The sequence below is a fragment of the Sinohyriopsis cumingii genome, chromosome 7 (assembly GCF_028554795.1).
Source record: "Sinohyriopsis cumingii isolate HCF-2022 chromosome 7, ASM2855479v2, whole genome shotgun sequence".
Lineage (NCBI taxonomy): Eukaryota > Metazoa > Mollusca > Bivalvia > Unionida > Unionidae > Sinohyriopsis > Sinohyriopsis cumingii.
The window spans coordinates 48,309,855-48,328,001 of record NC_142967.1 but is presented as its reverse complement, the minus strand read 5'-3'; the positions used below and the strand labels follow the sequence as shown (position 1 = coordinate 48,328,001).

The window sequence follows — 18,147 nt, the reverse complement described above, 5'->3', positions numbered from 1 at the left end:
TAAATAGCAGCAGGTATTTCATCTATTAATAGCATTTCTTGGGTATTCTGCGGGATCTATATTAAAAACACATAATAGTTTGAGTTCTGGGCGCTGATGAAAATTTTCATTTAGGATGTCAAGTTTGGTAAGGATAAATATAGTTTCTTGTTCATTTTGAAAGGTCTCATCGAGGATGGAGTTGGTTTTGTGCATAATACGTGGTGTTACCACTACTGTATCGATGCTGTAAGACCCTTCAGAACGTGTACGAGTTAAAATGGCAGTATACTGCTCGCTTGGCATTAGTCATTATGCGAAAAGATGCCATCATCAGTGAAATATTTGCAGGGTAATTAATACATTAATCGGTTTGTGAAATGTACATTACCTGCTGGTCTGTCCAGAATTATATTATACTAGACTGGAATAATATAATCCTTCACTCGAGTGTTAGAAATTTACGTGTCATGAGGTTTGGCCGCGTGTTTTACTATAATAGCATTAAGGGATGATTTTTTTTTCTCTCAGAAATTTACAATAAATGAAAATTGAATGCTGTCTGCATAATTAGAATGTGCTGAGTTCGAAGATGAAGTCATCTTTTTCAAATAAATTCACCTTAAGCATTGAAACGCGTGTACAGTACATTATTTTTAATATTGCTCTTAGCAGAATCTTGACGTCACGTTATTTCAAGCAGAAATTTGCATATTTGTTACATACGGATAAATAGAAATGTTTTGTGAACATTCAGCTTCAAGAATAAATTCACTTTTTCCTTGTTTCAGGTGTTTATGAGGCCTTTTTTTGCCTTTTTTCTAAGCCACCCCCCCCCCCATTTTAACATGCAATATCATAATGAGTCATATACGTGTTGAAGTTATGTGTTTCTCTTGAAACCAGTAGTGTATATTCATTACTTTGTTCTTGAACCGCTCTGGTGGCCAAGTGGTTCGAGCGGATGGTGGGGTTCATGGGTTTGATCCCCAGCTGAGTCATACCAGTGACTTACAAAAATGGTACTAACAGCTGCCTCGCTTGGCATTCAGCATTAAGAGATTAGTGTTAGGACTGGTCAGCCTGGTGTCAGGATAATGTGACTGGGTGGGACATCATGCTACCTGTCTGGGGCATGATGCCCCAGTGCAAGACATCACTATAAACTGCTACACTGCAGACATTGTAGCAATATGATTGAAAAATTGTTGAGGTACATTAAAATTCCAAATCACACACACACACACACACACACACATTGTTCTTGCATATATATATATATATATATATATATTGATCAGAAATCACAATTTAGTAAACCATAATTACTATTTTAGAATTTAGTTATGATAGATAGAAAAATTCCTCAGTCAGCTTATCATATTGTACAGGTTCTCAGATAAATTTTTTTAACAGTAAATGTAAATGTCTGTGGTGTAAATTGTGTATGTTGCATAATAAAATTTTGGATATCCCAAATTTAAGATATTTTCTTAATAATTCTTAATGTAATTCTTAATAATCCTGACCAATTTCTGGGCCTCCCTTGGAAATATTTTTCTTTGTGCCATGAAATTCACCAAATTTACAAATCTAGAGCCACTTTTAAGCCAAAGGCCCATTTTATGCCATGATGCAGGGACTTAAATACATGTATATGCATAATATTATGTTGGCCCTATTTTTATTCTTAAATAAACATGACAATAAAAGTTTTTACATGTTTTTGTTACATTTCAGAGCACAAAAATGATTATTAATAAATTTAACAACAATACCATTATACACACATGAATTTTGGTGTATAGCATATGAAAAGCAAGAATGAATAAGAATGTTTCTTTATAATAATACAAAATACGGCTTAGTCCTTAAGAACAATGACACTTCATCAATATCTGCCTCATTTTTTTTCCCCGTCCATTTTTTAGATACCTCCTAAAATCAAAATTCTCAACACTGGGCCCATCAATAGAAATTCTCACTAAATTTATCAGAGTAGATATACCCAGAGAATTTCGTAAGTTTGTCTTGATCAGATTCTGGCAACTGAACCCCCTCTCACAGTCTGGAGTAGAAATGGGGCAACAAGTAACCTGGTAGCAGCCTCAGATGCAGCTGGATATAAATCCTTGTTTTTCAGACCTAGATTAGCCGTATTCTTTGTGCTTGATATAGACTTGTTTTATAAAATAAAGTTTTTAATTTTTTATTGATATAAGCAACTGGCCTCATTCAGTCAATGACTGGCATCCTTGTAGCAGCACCCTTTGTTATTTAGTTAAGTTTAGACCACAAAAACATACTACAGTGTATATAAGTAAATAATCCCTAAAACTCTAAGCAGTCCCAAGTGTGTTTCACACTCTGCAATAAACAAATATACAACACGAGCAAATGACAACTGAATCTTTTTGCCTGTTGAACAATAGAGTATAGTAAATTCCCCAGTCATTCCTTATTTCCTACTAATCACATTTAAAATTTTCCTTGTACAAATTTGTTGCTAGCAGCTTTAGCCAGTCAGTAAAAAAATAGCACCACTTTCAGTTTTTTTTCGCATTTGTTGCCAGTTGCAAAGCCTAGCAGAGGCCCTGAATTTTTAGCAATATTATACAGTTCATGGCATAGTGTTAAATGTGAAACGAGAGAGAAACGACTGCCACTGAATTTGTTGTCAAGAAATATTTATGATTATGTTTTGTTTTGCTTTTTTTTTAAATAGAGAAATGTTACAATTTTCTGTTCCTTATAATGACAATATTTGTTCAGATTGATATTCACAAGGAATGACACAAATTAGTTTTCATTTCTTAAAAATTATTAAAAATAGTTTAAATCTTACCTCATTTTTCGCCTTTACGTAACATGTAAAATTTAATTTATTATACCATTGTCTCCCAATAATAATCATAACTGGCACAGATGATCTCACATTTATGATATCTAGGTGATCACAGTCACAAACATAACTATCACTAGTTAGTATCACCTCTCATTCATCAAGTCGAGAGTCTAACCTCAAAAATACATTACACAAGAAAGTTGTCACTAAATTTTTATATATTTTTAGTTTAATGGATCACATCGTGTTTGTATAATCTGATTCCTTGGTATAAATGTCTGCATTTCATAAAATGAAGTTTTCATGTGCTTTTGATCACAATTTATTCGTATTATTGACACTGAGTACATTTTTTTACGTGTGCACATGCCGGGAATGGCGAATGTTCATGCTGGCATGGATGGCCCACAAACAAGATGTAATTCTGAGTTTTTTGCAAACATTTTGACACATTGTAGCATTATTTTCATAAAATGATCTCCAAAGTATTTACAAAAATATCAGTAGGTCATTGTATATATTCGTTTCTTTAGTTTACTGCATTTTGAAAAATTATGTTCTTTGTTATTTCTGCCAAATGCTGTACAAAAGGCCCAATGTCATATATGCTAAATATAGACACTTGACCTTTCAGTATATTTGGTTCTAATGTCGGCTTTTTTCATATGAAAGCAGAGAAAGTGCCAGAATGAATGAGGTTGCCATTTTGAGAAAATCTTGATATTGATTGCCAATGACCTCTAGTGATGCCCCTGGTTGCTAGTTTTATGGAACAGTCTGATCCCCAAATTCGAATTTGTTTAGTCCTACCATGTAATACATTGTTACTGACAATTATATTGCTTGGGTTGACATATTATTTCCAAAATGGTGTTTATAGTGTGTTTCTCAGTTGACTGACTGGAACTAGAGGCCAAATTTTGATGAATATCTTATACACTTGGTAGTCCAACAATGTAAGACATCGACCCCTTAGATTTATGTTTTGGTGGTTGATCACATCATTCATTCAGTGTAGAGATGAGGAAATAAATATACGGTAACACAAATTGGTTACAATGGTGGATCTTAGTGTCGATGAATCTTTTTTTATTTTTGTTTTTGTGCTTGGTTTTCTTAACAGAATGAAATAAGGCCCCCCCCCAATATATTTCTGGTTGACTTGACTGTTCTCACTTTGGTTGCTAACCATAGCTCTTTTTTTTCCTCCCCAGGGTAAAGTCCCTCTCCCCCCCCCCCCCCCCCCGTTTTAAAAAAAGACAAGCAATTCCTAAAACTGATTTATGCTAGTTTATCCCAGTACTTGAAGTGCTTATATCCATCGCTGTCCCTAATCTTGTTCAAAACAAAGGATTCCAACATAGCATTAATAATTGTAGTCTAGCATTAACAATTGTCATATTGAGATGATGTCTGCAGTGTGGCAGTTTATAGTGATGTCTAGCACTGGGGCATCATGCTGCAGATGTGTAGCATCATGTTCCACCCAGCCACAGACTCGTATTATCCTGACACCAGGCTGACCAATTCAAACACTAGCCTCTTAATGCTTATACATTTAGGTTACTCCAGAAACTGCTTATTTTGGTTTTAGGTGTTGCTAATTCATAGGTAAATTTTTAATTACTGATTTTTCTATTAGAATATTCACAAAAAGAGTATTATCATTAAAATGTTTTGTTATTTTTTTCAGCTCTAGCGTATAATATGTTCATTGCTGCTGCCATATAATTGATTCATTTTGTTAAAGAAAAATTAGTAAATTCTTATTGTATTTTTTCTTCAGTGCTAAACAACAAAGTGTAAAGAGACAAAGAGACCTGAACTCCAGGAAGTAAAACGTGAGCACATGTTTAATATTCTTCATTTCTTTCTTTTATGTAAGTTTTCTTTGTTGTTGTGGGGTTTATTGTAGAAACATGATTGGGTTTAACCGCATCTGTTTTGTTTATATGTATATATGTTATTTCAGTGATCAAATAAATAAATTAATACATAAATAAATCCAGTATTGAAAATTAAAAGACTTAGGTGCAAACATGTTTATTTCTCAAATAACAGTCTTGTTCTTTGGAAAGGGGGTGGAATAAATTCTCTTATGGGTTCACATTAATTCGAAGAATAATACATAAAGTTTGCTGAATTTTAAAATGTGCTTTTTTCATCAAAACTGTGCAAATTTGAGATAATCACTACATTAGTAAGTTTGTGAAGAATAATCTTGAATAATAATAATAATAATAATACCTGTGTGGTATTACAGGTGGTACATTTTATAGTGCATACCAAATGATCCAGCTACCAGTATATTTGGTCCACATAAATTCCCATTTTGTTTCGTCTTGTCTATTATTCTTCCTGGAATAGTTAGATTATCTCAAAGTGGTGGGCAATATGTGTACACAAATTCATTTATTTTTATTTCTGCATAAACTGCATATTATGTCATTTTAATTTACACAATAGCCACCTACCAAGGAAAACCATTGATTATGTTACTATTTGTCATCCTTGATTGCAAAAGGATGTCAGTAGTATTTGAATTTAAATGAGATATTAGCATTAGGGCAACACATGGTGAAAATCTGTACTCTCCCAGAGCAGTTCTTTTTTATTCAAATTATTCTTCATATATCTGGATGTATTACATATCAGTGATACTTTCAAGTGAAACACATTTCTAATTTTCCTCATATCATTAAACTGTATTGGACTTGTTCACTATCTGGATTAATACTGTCATGGAAGGAAGTAAAGGGACTTTCTAGTATATCGAACAGATCAAACCAGTACAAACTGATCTAAAGAATTGTACAGGGTGCTTTTAAGTGATCCCTTATTTGGTTGAAAACTTAGTCTTTATCCTTCGTGCAGTCGTCAAGTTTAGGAATGCCTTTTGCACGAAGTATACACTTAAATAATAATGTAATTGTATCACTTTTAAAGGTCACCTCATTAAATAATGGCATTTTTGTGCATGGGAGACAAGAAAAGTTAGTTCCTGATGTCACAAGAAACATGCCTTTAGCAGACAATCCTGTTTTATAGAAAAATGTATCAGTGGAAAAAGAATACATTGTCACTGCTAATATGCCACAGGACTTTAGTACATTTAGCTATCCTCCAAAAGGCATACAGTATAAAGATTAAAGATAAAGTGGGCAAAATTCAGCATTTTTGATCTAAACTGCACTCTTTTAGATGTCCTGTATTTCTCAACTGGAACATCATCATGTGATGCATCATAGAGCATAAAGATTGCCTCTTCAGGATTTTCAGTAGGATTTCATACGCTGGAGTCCAGGACTCACACCCTTGATAAAGATGGAGTCATGTATACAAAAATTGGAGTTCCAATCCTAAATCCTAAATCTGCCATCTCACCTCTGTCTGCATGGGTTCGAGTCTTGGGCTCGGCAAATGTGGATATGTGAGAAAGCTTGCCGGTAGCTTCTCGTGGGTCGGTGGTTCTTTCCGGGGTTTTCCCGGGTTCTTCCTCCACCATTAATACTGGCCGCCGTGTATAGCCTATCTTGTGCTGAAAATGGCGTTAAACCCTATAACAACAACTAAATCAGGATTCACTTTAAATATTATTTAACTATGAAATGTTGTAGTGGTATAAATTGTACTGCACAAAAGTAAACAATATAATGTTACTGACATTTATATTGTGTCAATAAATGAACTGAAATGAATAAACAATACTGGTAGTCAAATTATAATGAGACTTGAAAATTACAAAGGAGTTACCATTCACACTATTCCTATTAGGGGTCTTGGCATGTGGTTATCTGTGTACTTGGATTTTCCAATCTGGTCACCAGATTTGGTTCCATTATTATTTAACACCATTCGTTGTTTTAGGTTTGCCAGAAAAGCATTGTGGAATTTTCCATTCTGGATCTTGCCCACATTTAAGTTTTAGCTGTCAAACAATGACCTAGATCAAAAGGAGCTACAAATGTTTTAGAAATCACTTGAAACCTTGTACTTTATGGTTGAACTGTACAGTACATTAATATTGGGATGTAGCATTATACTAATGTAAATCAGATTAGGATATATAATATGATACATCAAAAATACGAGACATAAAACTTCCTGGTTAATAAAGATTGTTTACAATTAGTATCATTTTCTGACCTATGTATGATATACTTAATAAAATCATGTGCAATTGCATAATTTTAAATCCTCTTGGACGTTTGTCTGTTTTTTTGTTTGAAATTAAACTGGAAGTCTGTCACCATACTTTTTTATTTTGTATGCAGTTTCATGAAACTCTAGATTTCAAGGAAGTAAACCATTCAGAAGTTTTCCTGTCCCAATGGCTTCAACGTTCAAAGCATTTTAGCACGAAAACTCTAAAACCCAAACAGTCAGATTTATAGTCTTGTGAAATCATCAGGATATGTTGTACTTAGCTGCTAGATGTAAATTTCAACTTGCAGTGCTCCAAAAATACGATAGCCCCTTATCAAAGGTTAGTGTTATAATGAAGCTTTTATTTTGAAGAAAACGTTTTCAATAAGAGTTTTTTTTTAATTCAAGTATTTATTATAATGATGAAAGTCTGTATTTCTGTGAGCAAAAGGCTGTATTTCTGTTGTTGTTGTTCTAGGGTTTAACACCATTTTTCAGCACAAGATAGGCTATACATGGCGGCCAGTATAACTGGTGGAAAAAGAACCCTGGAAAACCCAGGGAATAACCACCAACCCACAAGAAGCTACTGGCAGGCTTTCCCACGTACCCATGCTAGCCTTGGAATTGAACCACTCAGACAGCGGTGAGATGGTAGTGATCTGGAACAGTGAGCGCTTTATACCACTCAGCCACTCAGGGCCCCCTGTATTTCTGTGAGCAAGAGGCTGTAATGATGAAATCCTGTATTAATGTTAGCAAGAGGCTGTAATGATTAAAGGCCATATTTTCGTGAGCAAGAGGTACCATATTTTATTCCCATAAAAGATAGAGAAAAAAATTAAGAGGAAATAATAAGATGAACATGTGCATGTTGTCTGTACTTTGCAATTGTGTCATATCTGAAACGTGTATTTTGAGCCACAAGTGAATTTTAATGTCATTCTGGCAGAGAGATTCCAAATGGGAGAGATGCTGACAAGAACCCCAGAACTTGTGGATGAACTGCTGTATTTCTGTGCGCTAGGAATATACTTTTTAACCCTTGGAAAGTTGAAGACAAATTCAGAAAATATCAAATACATGTACAGAAAGTACATGTCTATGTGCTGTTATCTGTTACAGCCTGTGAGGTATATTTTATGCAAGAAGCAAATTTGATAATGAATTTTAATGCCTTTATAGCATGGGAGCTTTACAAGTGAGGGAATTGGAACCTGATAATGCCGATATATACCAGCACAATCCACCAGCAAGAAGGCGTGGTCCAGAACAAAGCCAGAGGACACAGATTCACCGCAAGCAAGTTAAAAATGCATTTGGAGGTTGGAATTTCCAGGTTGATGACATGCAGCGTGCCCAGCGTTTTCTGATAATGGGATGCGAAGGAGGTACCTATACGGCTTCCGAACAGCAGCTAAAGCGAGAAAATGCAAAGAGCATTGATCGGTATGTACAGGTTTGACCTACATGGCTATTTTATGCAAACTCTTGTGTCACTTGTTTAGGCTCGAATAAACAGTAACACAAAAAAGAATGAAAACAACAAGCTTTGAAATATACAATAATTTATTTCCCTGGGAAAATTCTGTAAAAATGAAAAAATATGAACTTACGGTTTTATAGAATCAAATCAAAAAATAATCAGAGAATAAAATTTTAGTAGTCCTAATAACAAAATGTTATCCTGATTTCACTTTCGAATCCTGATGAAGAATCCAATATTGAAGACTGACGTATGCTGCAATCTGTAGTGATGAAGTCTACAGTTCCTTGTAGAAATAAAAATTATCACTCCGGTTTCTGATAGCTGAATAAATTTTTATAAAAAACTGTTCTTGTTCCACAATATTGCATGAATCCTTTTGAATCCAAGTAATTTGAAATAACTCCAAACCAAGTAATTTGAAATAACTCCAAACAGCACAAGATACAACTAACAGTTTAACAGTCCTGCTTCTACTGAGATTAATTCTCCAAAACATGGGTTATATGGACTTTCTAAAACGTAAACAAGGGTCACGTGATAATCTTCTAGAAGTTTGTAGAAGCAAACACTTGTTACAGATCATTGTGTCCCTGACGAAAACCAGTCATTTTTACTCTAAGAAATACAAATTCTGAAACAAGGTCAGGATTTAGATCAACACCTGGTGTTTATAAACAAACAGTCATGGTCAAACTATTTTGTGAAAAAAAGGTATCTCTAGTGAATAAATTTGCATTACAATATCATGTAATGAAAAATAAAAAATGTACAACTGACAGACAATTAAATTGAAATAAATATATATTAAATCAGATATAATTAAATCAAATATACATAACAAAACAAATAACTAATACAATAAGGTAGATAAAATAAAAGAATCCAGAGGAGACCACCAGACATGCACATCTTAGTACAGTGAGAAATACCTCTTTATAATGATTTTTATGAGAGCCAGAAAAGTGACATGAATTAGTGAGCCTTTAGTAATATGCGTGGGTGGGACGTGATGCTACATGTCTGTAGTATGATGTCCCAGTGCTAGACATCACTATAAACTGCCACACTGCAGACATCGCAGTGATATGACTGAAAAGTTGTTAAAGCTGCATTAAAAATCCAAATCACACGTACACTGATCATACCTTTGTTAAGCTATTACTGGAAATGCAGAACTTTTTTTTTACACCTCACCTAATGTTTTTAGTATCTGCAGAAATATAAACTAAATTTTGATTTGCCCATTTTAAAAAAAATATTGAGCCCTTGAAGGAACTGTCCTTCTTAAAACAATGGTAAAGATACATGAGAAGTAAATTGTTGAAAATAATGTTCCAAAACTTTTAAATTTCAACATTTTTGTTTCCTTCAGTTTGATTTCTGAGGGAAAAGGAAAAGAACTTGTGGAATTGATACGAGAAATAAGTGTGGAAGGGAGAGCTGCAAAGCAAGGACCTGTCATTTTTGCCTTGGCCATGTGTGCAAGATCAAATGATCAGGAAACCAAGAAAGCGGCTTATAACTGCCTGAATGAAGTCTGCAGAATTCCCACCCATCTGTTTATGTTTGTTAAGTATGCTGAAGGTGAGAGCAATGGGACCGGATGGGGAAGAGCACACAGAAGAGCCATCAACAACTGGTATGAAGAACTTGCAGAAGATAAACCAATGGTATTGTCTTTGCTCATCACAAAGTATAAAAAACGTGAAGATTGGTCACACAGAGACTTGCTCCGTCTGTCACACATCAAACCAAAAAAGGATTGTTTGAATGTCATAGTCAGGTTTGTTATCAAAGGATATGAGGCAGCAAAGAAGTTACAAGAAGACCTTGGAAATGATGCAAATTTGCAAAAAATCCTTGCTTTCTTGGAGGCAACTGAAAAAGCAAGAAAATGTACAGATGAGAAGTTGATGATACAACTGATTGAAGAGCACAGGCTTGTCCGTGAACATGTTCCAACCACACTCTTGAATTCTAAAGCAGTTTGGGAAGCCCTTTTGAAGAGGATGCCAATGACTGCAATGATCCGTAATCTTGGAAAGATGACATCCCTGGGTCTTCTTGATGCTGGATCGGAGTATGAGAAAGCAATTGTAGAAAGGCTGAACGAAGTAGAATCATTGAAGCAAGCCAGAGTTCACCCCTTCAATGTTCTTGTGGCTTTGAATCAGTATAAAAAGGGACATGGTGATAAGGGACACCTGAAATGGGATCCTAATGAAAAGGTGATGACTGGACTTGACAGTGCTTATTACTTGGCCTTTAAAGCTGTTGAACCGACTGGAAAGCGATACATGCTGGCTATAGATGTTAGTGGATCCATGAGCGTACCATGCATGGGGACACAAAGCCTCACATGCCGCGATGCTGCATCAGCCATGATGATGGTTACCCTTCGAACAGAAGAACATTGTGAGGTTGTTGCCTTCTCACATGAACTTCGCCATGTTCCAATTACAAAGGAAGATAACCTTAATGCGGTCATTGAGAAATCGTCCAAGATACCTTTTGGTGGTACTGACTGTGCTCTGCCCATGCTGTTTGCAATGGAAAAGCAAAAGAAGATTGATGTTTTCATTGTGTACACAGACAATGAGACGTGGTATGGGAAAGTCCATCCCTTCAAGGCCATTCAGGACTACAGAATGAAGACCGAGATCTACAATGCCAAGCTGATTGTGGTGGGCATGTCCTCAAATGGATTCACCATCGCTGATCCTGATGACCCCAACATGTTGGATATTGTTGGATTTGATTCGGGGGCCATTGAAGTCATGAATAAGTTCATTCTTGAAAAGGCTTAATCAACACAACAGCCACAAATTGGTATGGGGGAAATTGAAGAAAATGTGTGGAGAACATTTGATAAGCTCGTCTGCAAGGAAACTTGCAGGCATCAGTTTGTTTATATCTTGATCCTATATTGAATAATATACTTGCATGAATGTATACTAGGGTTTGTTATCTTTGCATTATGGTCAAATATTTTTGAACACAATAAAATATTGTGCAACCTTATTATGGTATGTGTTTGCTTTTGTTTGACTGAAAATTTCCAACAATTTATCCTTTTGGTTTTGTCCTAAAGTTATATATAAATTTTGTTTTAACCAGTGTCATACTTCTTGCATTATTTTTGGAATGTTAGTACATTCAGTTTTGTCATTCGAGATATAAACTGTTATGCAGTCCCTTTTATCTTTTGAAATCTTATGTTACAAACTATAACTTTGAATTTGTTAAATTTATTTCTTCTTGCAGCTGATCAGCATATTTAATCACTCTGGTAATTCTGGCGTTTAATACTTTGTAATCTTTAATTCATGCCCTTACTAGCCATTTTGTGTTGTCATCTTGCTAATTTTGTGTCTTTTTGTGGTTTAAAATTTATTTTCAATTTTTTAAAACTGTTTAAATATTTTCTTGTTATATACAATGTGACTGATTAATTTTGATTGTGTTTTTTATTGGAGAGTATAAAATGTTCTTCACACAGTATTTTTGACCAGTGAAAACAGATGAGATTCGTTACTACAGAAGTGTATTATGATAAAAATATCTTTACATTTGTAATTGTTTTATGTACATGTGTATATTAATTATATGTTGTCTTTTAAACAAACACAAAACCTATGATGAAGAGGGGCTCATGCATCACTCAGAAATCATGACTAGGAAATTTTAAGTACTTGTATATGTATTGATACCTTTATGGATTTCAGGTATCCATCTGTACCTGTCATGCAGACCTGCCAACCCTTAGGATTTTGTCTTACGAAAATGATCCTTGAAATCCTGATAATTTTCTTGTCCATGTTTGATTTGGATCTGGATTTTATTAGCTTTAGTGGAATTAGAGAACCAGACTAACTCTTCAGTATTGCCTCAGACACTTTAAACTGCACATAATGTTTCCACATGAAGCATGTGCATGATCAAATTGTTGATTATAGAATTTTTTAAAAGTTTTAATAATCAGTACAGAATAATAAAAGTGAATATTCAGACTTCTGAATAAAAGGAGGAAGGGACACAATTATGTTTATTGGACATCACATGTCTATTTGAATATGTCATGTGGCAGAAGATATATTTCATAATGTGAAATGAAGAAAGAAAAACCCAAGAATTACACTAGCTGAAAGGTAGCAACAAGCCATTGAGCTGCATAGGGTATGGAACTGAAGCTTGTGCAGCTGTACTAGAGGTAAATAAGGTGTATGTGCACTTTACAAACTTTTCAGATTAACATAATGTCTTCTGTTGATGCATCATTTTGGAATGCTGAACTTTTTAAATATGGTACACGTTTTCCAACTTGAGAAAAGCAGTACATGATATTTTGTTACACTTTACTGAAAGCAGGTCAAACTTGTGTGAAAAAATCTACTGCCTTACTAAGATGATCTTATTAGGGATGGCAAGTCTGTGTCATGAAAATAATTGTCTTTCAAGAAAAATAATAATTATTGATCTTTGGAAATGGTGATACCATGTTTGTATTATTCCAAATATACATTTTTTTCCTTGTTCCCACTACTTCTTCATCCTTATTATGATTATTATTATTATTCCTTAGTTGGGATAGTGTGGTTTCATTTCTGTCACTCAGGATTATAGGTTAGCTTTACAATCGTCCATATCAAAGGTAATGTGGATCATTGTATTATTTTGCTGATTGAATGCAATGCTTACACTGAATAACTGTAAAATTTGTGGACTGAAAATAATGGTGGACTGTTAATTGGGCTTTCATGATTAACACAGATGCTGTTACATCACTACACCATTGGATGGAAAAAGATACAAGCACTGTGGTTTGCTTGTGGTTTTGTAGGTTAAATACCATTTTTCAGAACATGATAGCCTAGGGATGGTGGCCAGTAAATCTATTGGAGGAAGAACCCAGGAAAACCAAGTGAAGAACTACCCACCCATGGCAAACTTTTGCACATGCCCACTTTGGCTGAGGCCAAGAAGTGAAACTAACTTGGATATGGGTGAGATGGCAATGACGGGTAAAGGTGAGTGCCTTTGACCACTCAACCTTCTGGGGCTCCCTATGAGAAATGTGAAGGGCAGTGATGACTTAAAGTGAATAATTCAACAATCAGTTTTTTCATGTTGTCAGATAGGAAAGTTGGAGTATTTTTCAATCTGTGAGATAATTTGAAAATATCATTGGTGTTGACAAATTTAAGTACAATAATTCTTGTCCGTAATCCATCTGTTTATATCTGCCATACATCAGATCTCAAGGATGAGAATCTTGATTGTGTTTTGTGGTGCTTGCCATAAGTCTTACAAAAATGACCCTTAAACTACTGCTTGTAAAGGTCATGGTTTGGAATAAAGCTTTCGAAAATGAATGAAAAGTAGAAAAAAGGTCTGGTGAAAAATAGTCTCATTGCTAGATATTATGCCCTTTTTCCCATATCAGGGGGCCTGTAGAGTGAGTGTGACATGCTTCATTGAGACAAATATAAAAGCCAGTTTGGTTTACAAAATTAACTTGCCTAAAAAGACCCTCCAGGGTTAGTAATTACATTAGATAATGACTGTAAATTGTAGCTTTAATTGTCCTCAGCAGTTTGACTTGTTAGAATTAAGGACAGGGGAATATGGTTAAAGATAAATCAGAGATATCTGCTGTGAAAAATTGAGTTTTTTTTTGTCAATTCTTTATGGAAGAATACTTAGCCAGTATGGAATAAAGAACAGATAACAAAATGGAATTGTTTGAAAGGAACAAAATATTATTTGACAGGAAAAATGATTGCCTCCAATACACACAAGGAATACAGAACGATCATTGTCTTTGTTGTTGGTAATATTTTGTATCGACCAGGGTGTGGACACACCTTCCCCATTGAATATTATACAGAGTTGGCTTATGCATATTAATAAATGAAGTAAAATATATTTGTACCAACTGCATCTGCCCTTGGAAAAATAAATGAATGCACTTTACAATACAACAACTTGCCCAAGGGCATGGGTGGGGTGGGGGGGACAAAATGTTCTGTTGACAAGCACAATTATTACAAATTTATAGCAAAGAAAAATATAAATGTTATCTAATAAATACAATAAAATATTGAAATAAAATACTATTTCAGCTTCCATTTATGTAAGCATTAGCACCACTGACTCACGGGAAGCTACTGGCATGCTTTTTCACATACCCACGGTGGCTGAGCCTGAGACTTAAACCCAGTGATTGGTGAAGGTGAGTACTTTAGACCACTTGGCCACCCAATGCTCAGAAAAGGGGTGTATTTGCTTTTAACTGTAAATTTATTGAGAACAATTACCTAAGATGCTTAAAATATCTATCTGTAAATACTGTGTGTACTGACCCCAAAATTAGCAATGGTGCAGTCACAAAACAAAAAAAGTTGTCTGAAATGGAGTGTGCATTATTTCTCCAACCCTTCTTTTCAACCTCACCCATTGTTTTTACTTCAGACTCTTTACATTGGCGTTTGGAGAGTACTTTGTCCACACATACCTGTTTATTTTGGCAAGCAATAGAGACTGCAGCAAGAGCTGTACAAACCTATTCATTTCTTATTGTCCAGAGTGGGATTTTCAGTCTCTCCCCTTGTATAACAGGAATTCTTGGATAGTAAGACTGCATTTTCATTTTACAATTTTTCTTCATTGTGGCTGTGGAAAAGATATTACTCTGCTAATATTAAAGTATGTAATCTTGGTGTGTCAATTTTCACCAGCAACACATGCAGAATTTTGTTTTGTTTTGTTTTTGTAAAAACCCAAAAATGTTAGATACAAAGAGCATTAGTTCCAGGTTCAAAGTGGTGTTCTATCTAGATTATTCACATAGAGGAGAATGGTAGAGTTAATGTAATGTTCCTTTACTACAATACTTGTATTTGAGGTTACAGAATTTACTTCAGTTCTTTTTCTTACTAGGCAGTTACTTAGTGAAACTTAAACAGTTTGCATTACTTTATGAAACTTATTTATTTTAATTTTTTTTATATCTTAAGAAAATAGGGATTGTATTCAAAATTTTATTTTTCTCAAAAGTCTTGGGTAACATTAGAAAGAAGCCTGCATGAGCCCTTGTTAGTGTCATTTGTTGGGGTATTTTCACTGGTCCGGTACAGTACCCCATACCAATTCATTTTGGTATTTGTATATGCTACAGTATCAAGAATTTGTTTAATTTGTATGTACCATGTAAATATTTTAATCTAAACAAGGTTTGTTTTTCTTGATTAAAAACAAAAAATTTACTTTGTGTCATTTGTGAACAAAAGAATATACCTTCCCTTTGTTGATAACCACTCTGTCTTATTTGCATGAATTTCATTAGGTGAAAGCTCAGAAAAATAAGTGCACATCAACCATCATAAACAAGAGTTACTAACTTTATTGTAAGCTCTTTGCTTTGGAGGTGCATTCTTTTGTTCTTAGAATGGTCAAACATCATAAAACATGTAAAAGATCCATGTTTAAGACCTGATAAAGTCTCTAAGTAAACAAGATAAAAAGACACCAAGCATGAATGATAGTAAGTTTATAGTTAGTAGATTATAATATTCTAGATGGGCATCATTGGTTGGTTGTTTTTAACAGTACAAAGTCTTTTAGCTCATTTTTTGGTGATGTGTCGATATTTAACGTTTAGAGACCATTTTTACTTTTCCTTAATTAGTACTGAATAAATGTATATAATTTTCATTAATCTTTACTGTGGATATTTTTTACAGCAATATTCTTTACAACAGTTGTAATCAGGAAAAACTAAATTTTTACAAGGTGAACATTTTTCTTTGTTTAATGAATACTTAAATTAGTGCAGTATTACATGCCTAAAACTGTTATCATGATTGTTTTGTTCAAAACATCAAGTGAATGAGGCTATGTATTTACTACAAGTCTCACTTTTATGCTGACTAAATATGGTACAGTTATGATTTGGTTGACTAATTGTTTTAAAGAGCACTTTTAGAACATTACTGGATGTAGCATTATTAATGGTCTCGGGACCAGTTTTGCTTTTCTTTAATTAGTACCGTCATTTTAGATGGATATAAATGTTGATAATTTCCATTAAACTTTTTACAAGATACAATAATGATAATCCTAGCTTTATTAAACTGAAAAACTAAAAGGTGATTATTGTGCAAGAAAATTGAAGCATTGATATCATATATATACATACATTTATATACACATTTTGTTTTGATCTGGCAGAAAGAACAATTTTTATATAGTATATGGCTCTACATTAAGACCATCAAGCTGAGATATATATTCATACCCGGGTCTGCATCAGACAATACAGCACCCTGTGCGAAACATACATTTGGACCCCCCCCCATGTATTCACACTTCAAAAACATGTAAGATGCGAAAAAATGAAAAGATTTTCATATGAAGAAAAAAACAAAGGTTTTGTTTTCATTGGAGCTCCCTTGTCTAATTTTTGCACTCCTTTTCTCTGATTTGCTGTCCCTCTGAAAATGGCTCCCTGTGCAAGAGCGCTGCATGTACATACCTATATATATATATATAATATATGCCATATAAAACAAGTTCTTTCCCCAGACTTGGCACAAAACATGAATTTGTGTACATTTATTACATAATTCACTTTGTACACCCTAATAGTAACAATCTAGGTGTGTAATGCACAGATATAGATTAAACATCTACCGGTATATTGAACGTCAAATCAGTTTGTAAGATTTTGATAGATTTGTCAAATTTGAATGAAGTGGACCAGGCAGAGTTCCATGAATCTCTTCATTCTAATCAGAAAATCCAGAATTTCATGCACTAAATATTCCTTTAAACTGGTTCTAAGACTGAAAGCTGCAGTTTTGTATATACTCATTTATGACTTGAGTTCAACAGCAAATTGTACAGACTCAGATCTGTCATTACATAATGCACTAATGCACTGGCAGATGTGTCTTTTTGCTGGTCTCAACTTGTACACAAGCACATGTGGAAGTGTTTTATATTACATATTGCAGTTTATGACCTTTTGATCCAACACATTATACAAGTACATGTCATTCTTCACTCTGGTGTACTTTTGAAATTTACTTTTAATATTTTAATATATAGTATAGGCTGTCTTTGTTTATATTCTGAGTGCAAAATAAACTTTCTTTCCGGAACGAAAAGTTGATTTTTAAAATTCCCATAACAAATTCTCTAAAATTGTTTACTGCCTGAACCATTCAGGCTTCTTTCCAGCAGTAGATCATTTCTTTTAAGCTTAAACTATACTACTGTTCCTTAACAACACAGTTGCAAGTGTTTATAGTATCTTATATACTTGTAAATTTGTTCATTCATTGTGGTATTTTATGGTCTACTGGTCATAGACTAAGAAGCTTATGTGATGGCCTTTTAATTCTGTCTGTTGGTCATCTAGAACCTGTTTGCACAAGTTGGTTGTCAGTACTCCTCCTAAACCACTGGGAGAAATGCTATGCAACTTGACAAACACATTCCTACCATAGTCTTGTAGGTCATACATTAAAAAAAATGGTGATCTGAGGCATCCAATATTGCTGCAATGGCAGTCATCTTGAAATCTTGTCACTACTACCTCGGAATGGATAATCATGACATGGGTGTTTAACATAACCTTTTTATGATGTTTTGTTTGTTGCAGGGCTGACATCTAGTATAGCCACCA

The 18,147-nt window shown here is 34.2% G+C and overlaps 1 protein-coding gene across 4 annotated transcripts in view; it reads left to right on the top strand.

Annotated features, from left to right (window-relative positions):
• Nucleotides 1-17,626, top strand: part of LOC149795169 (RNA-binding protein RO60-like) — a 38,235-nt gene extending 20,609 nt beyond the window's left edge. For 3 of the 4 annotated variants that reach the window (XM_089964889.1, XM_089964891.1, XM_089964887.1), the window contains 3 exons: nucleotides 4,611-4,665; nucleotides 8,156-8,419; nucleotides 9,832-17,626. In XM_089964889.1, the coding sequence (XP_089821015.1) occupies nucleotides 8,157-8,419; nucleotides 9,832-11,266 (1,698 nt within the window). In that variant the 5' untranslated portion in view covers nucleotides 4,611-4,665; nucleotide 8,156 and the 3' untranslated portion in view covers nucleotides 11,267-17,626. Of the gene's footprint in view, nucleotides 1-21; nucleotides 128-4,610; nucleotides 4,666-8,155; nucleotides 8,420-9,831 lie in introns of those variants that run through there. The other variant, XM_089964890.1, reaches the window with a different exon arrangement.
• Nucleotides 17,627-18,147: the final 521 nt, after the last annotated feature.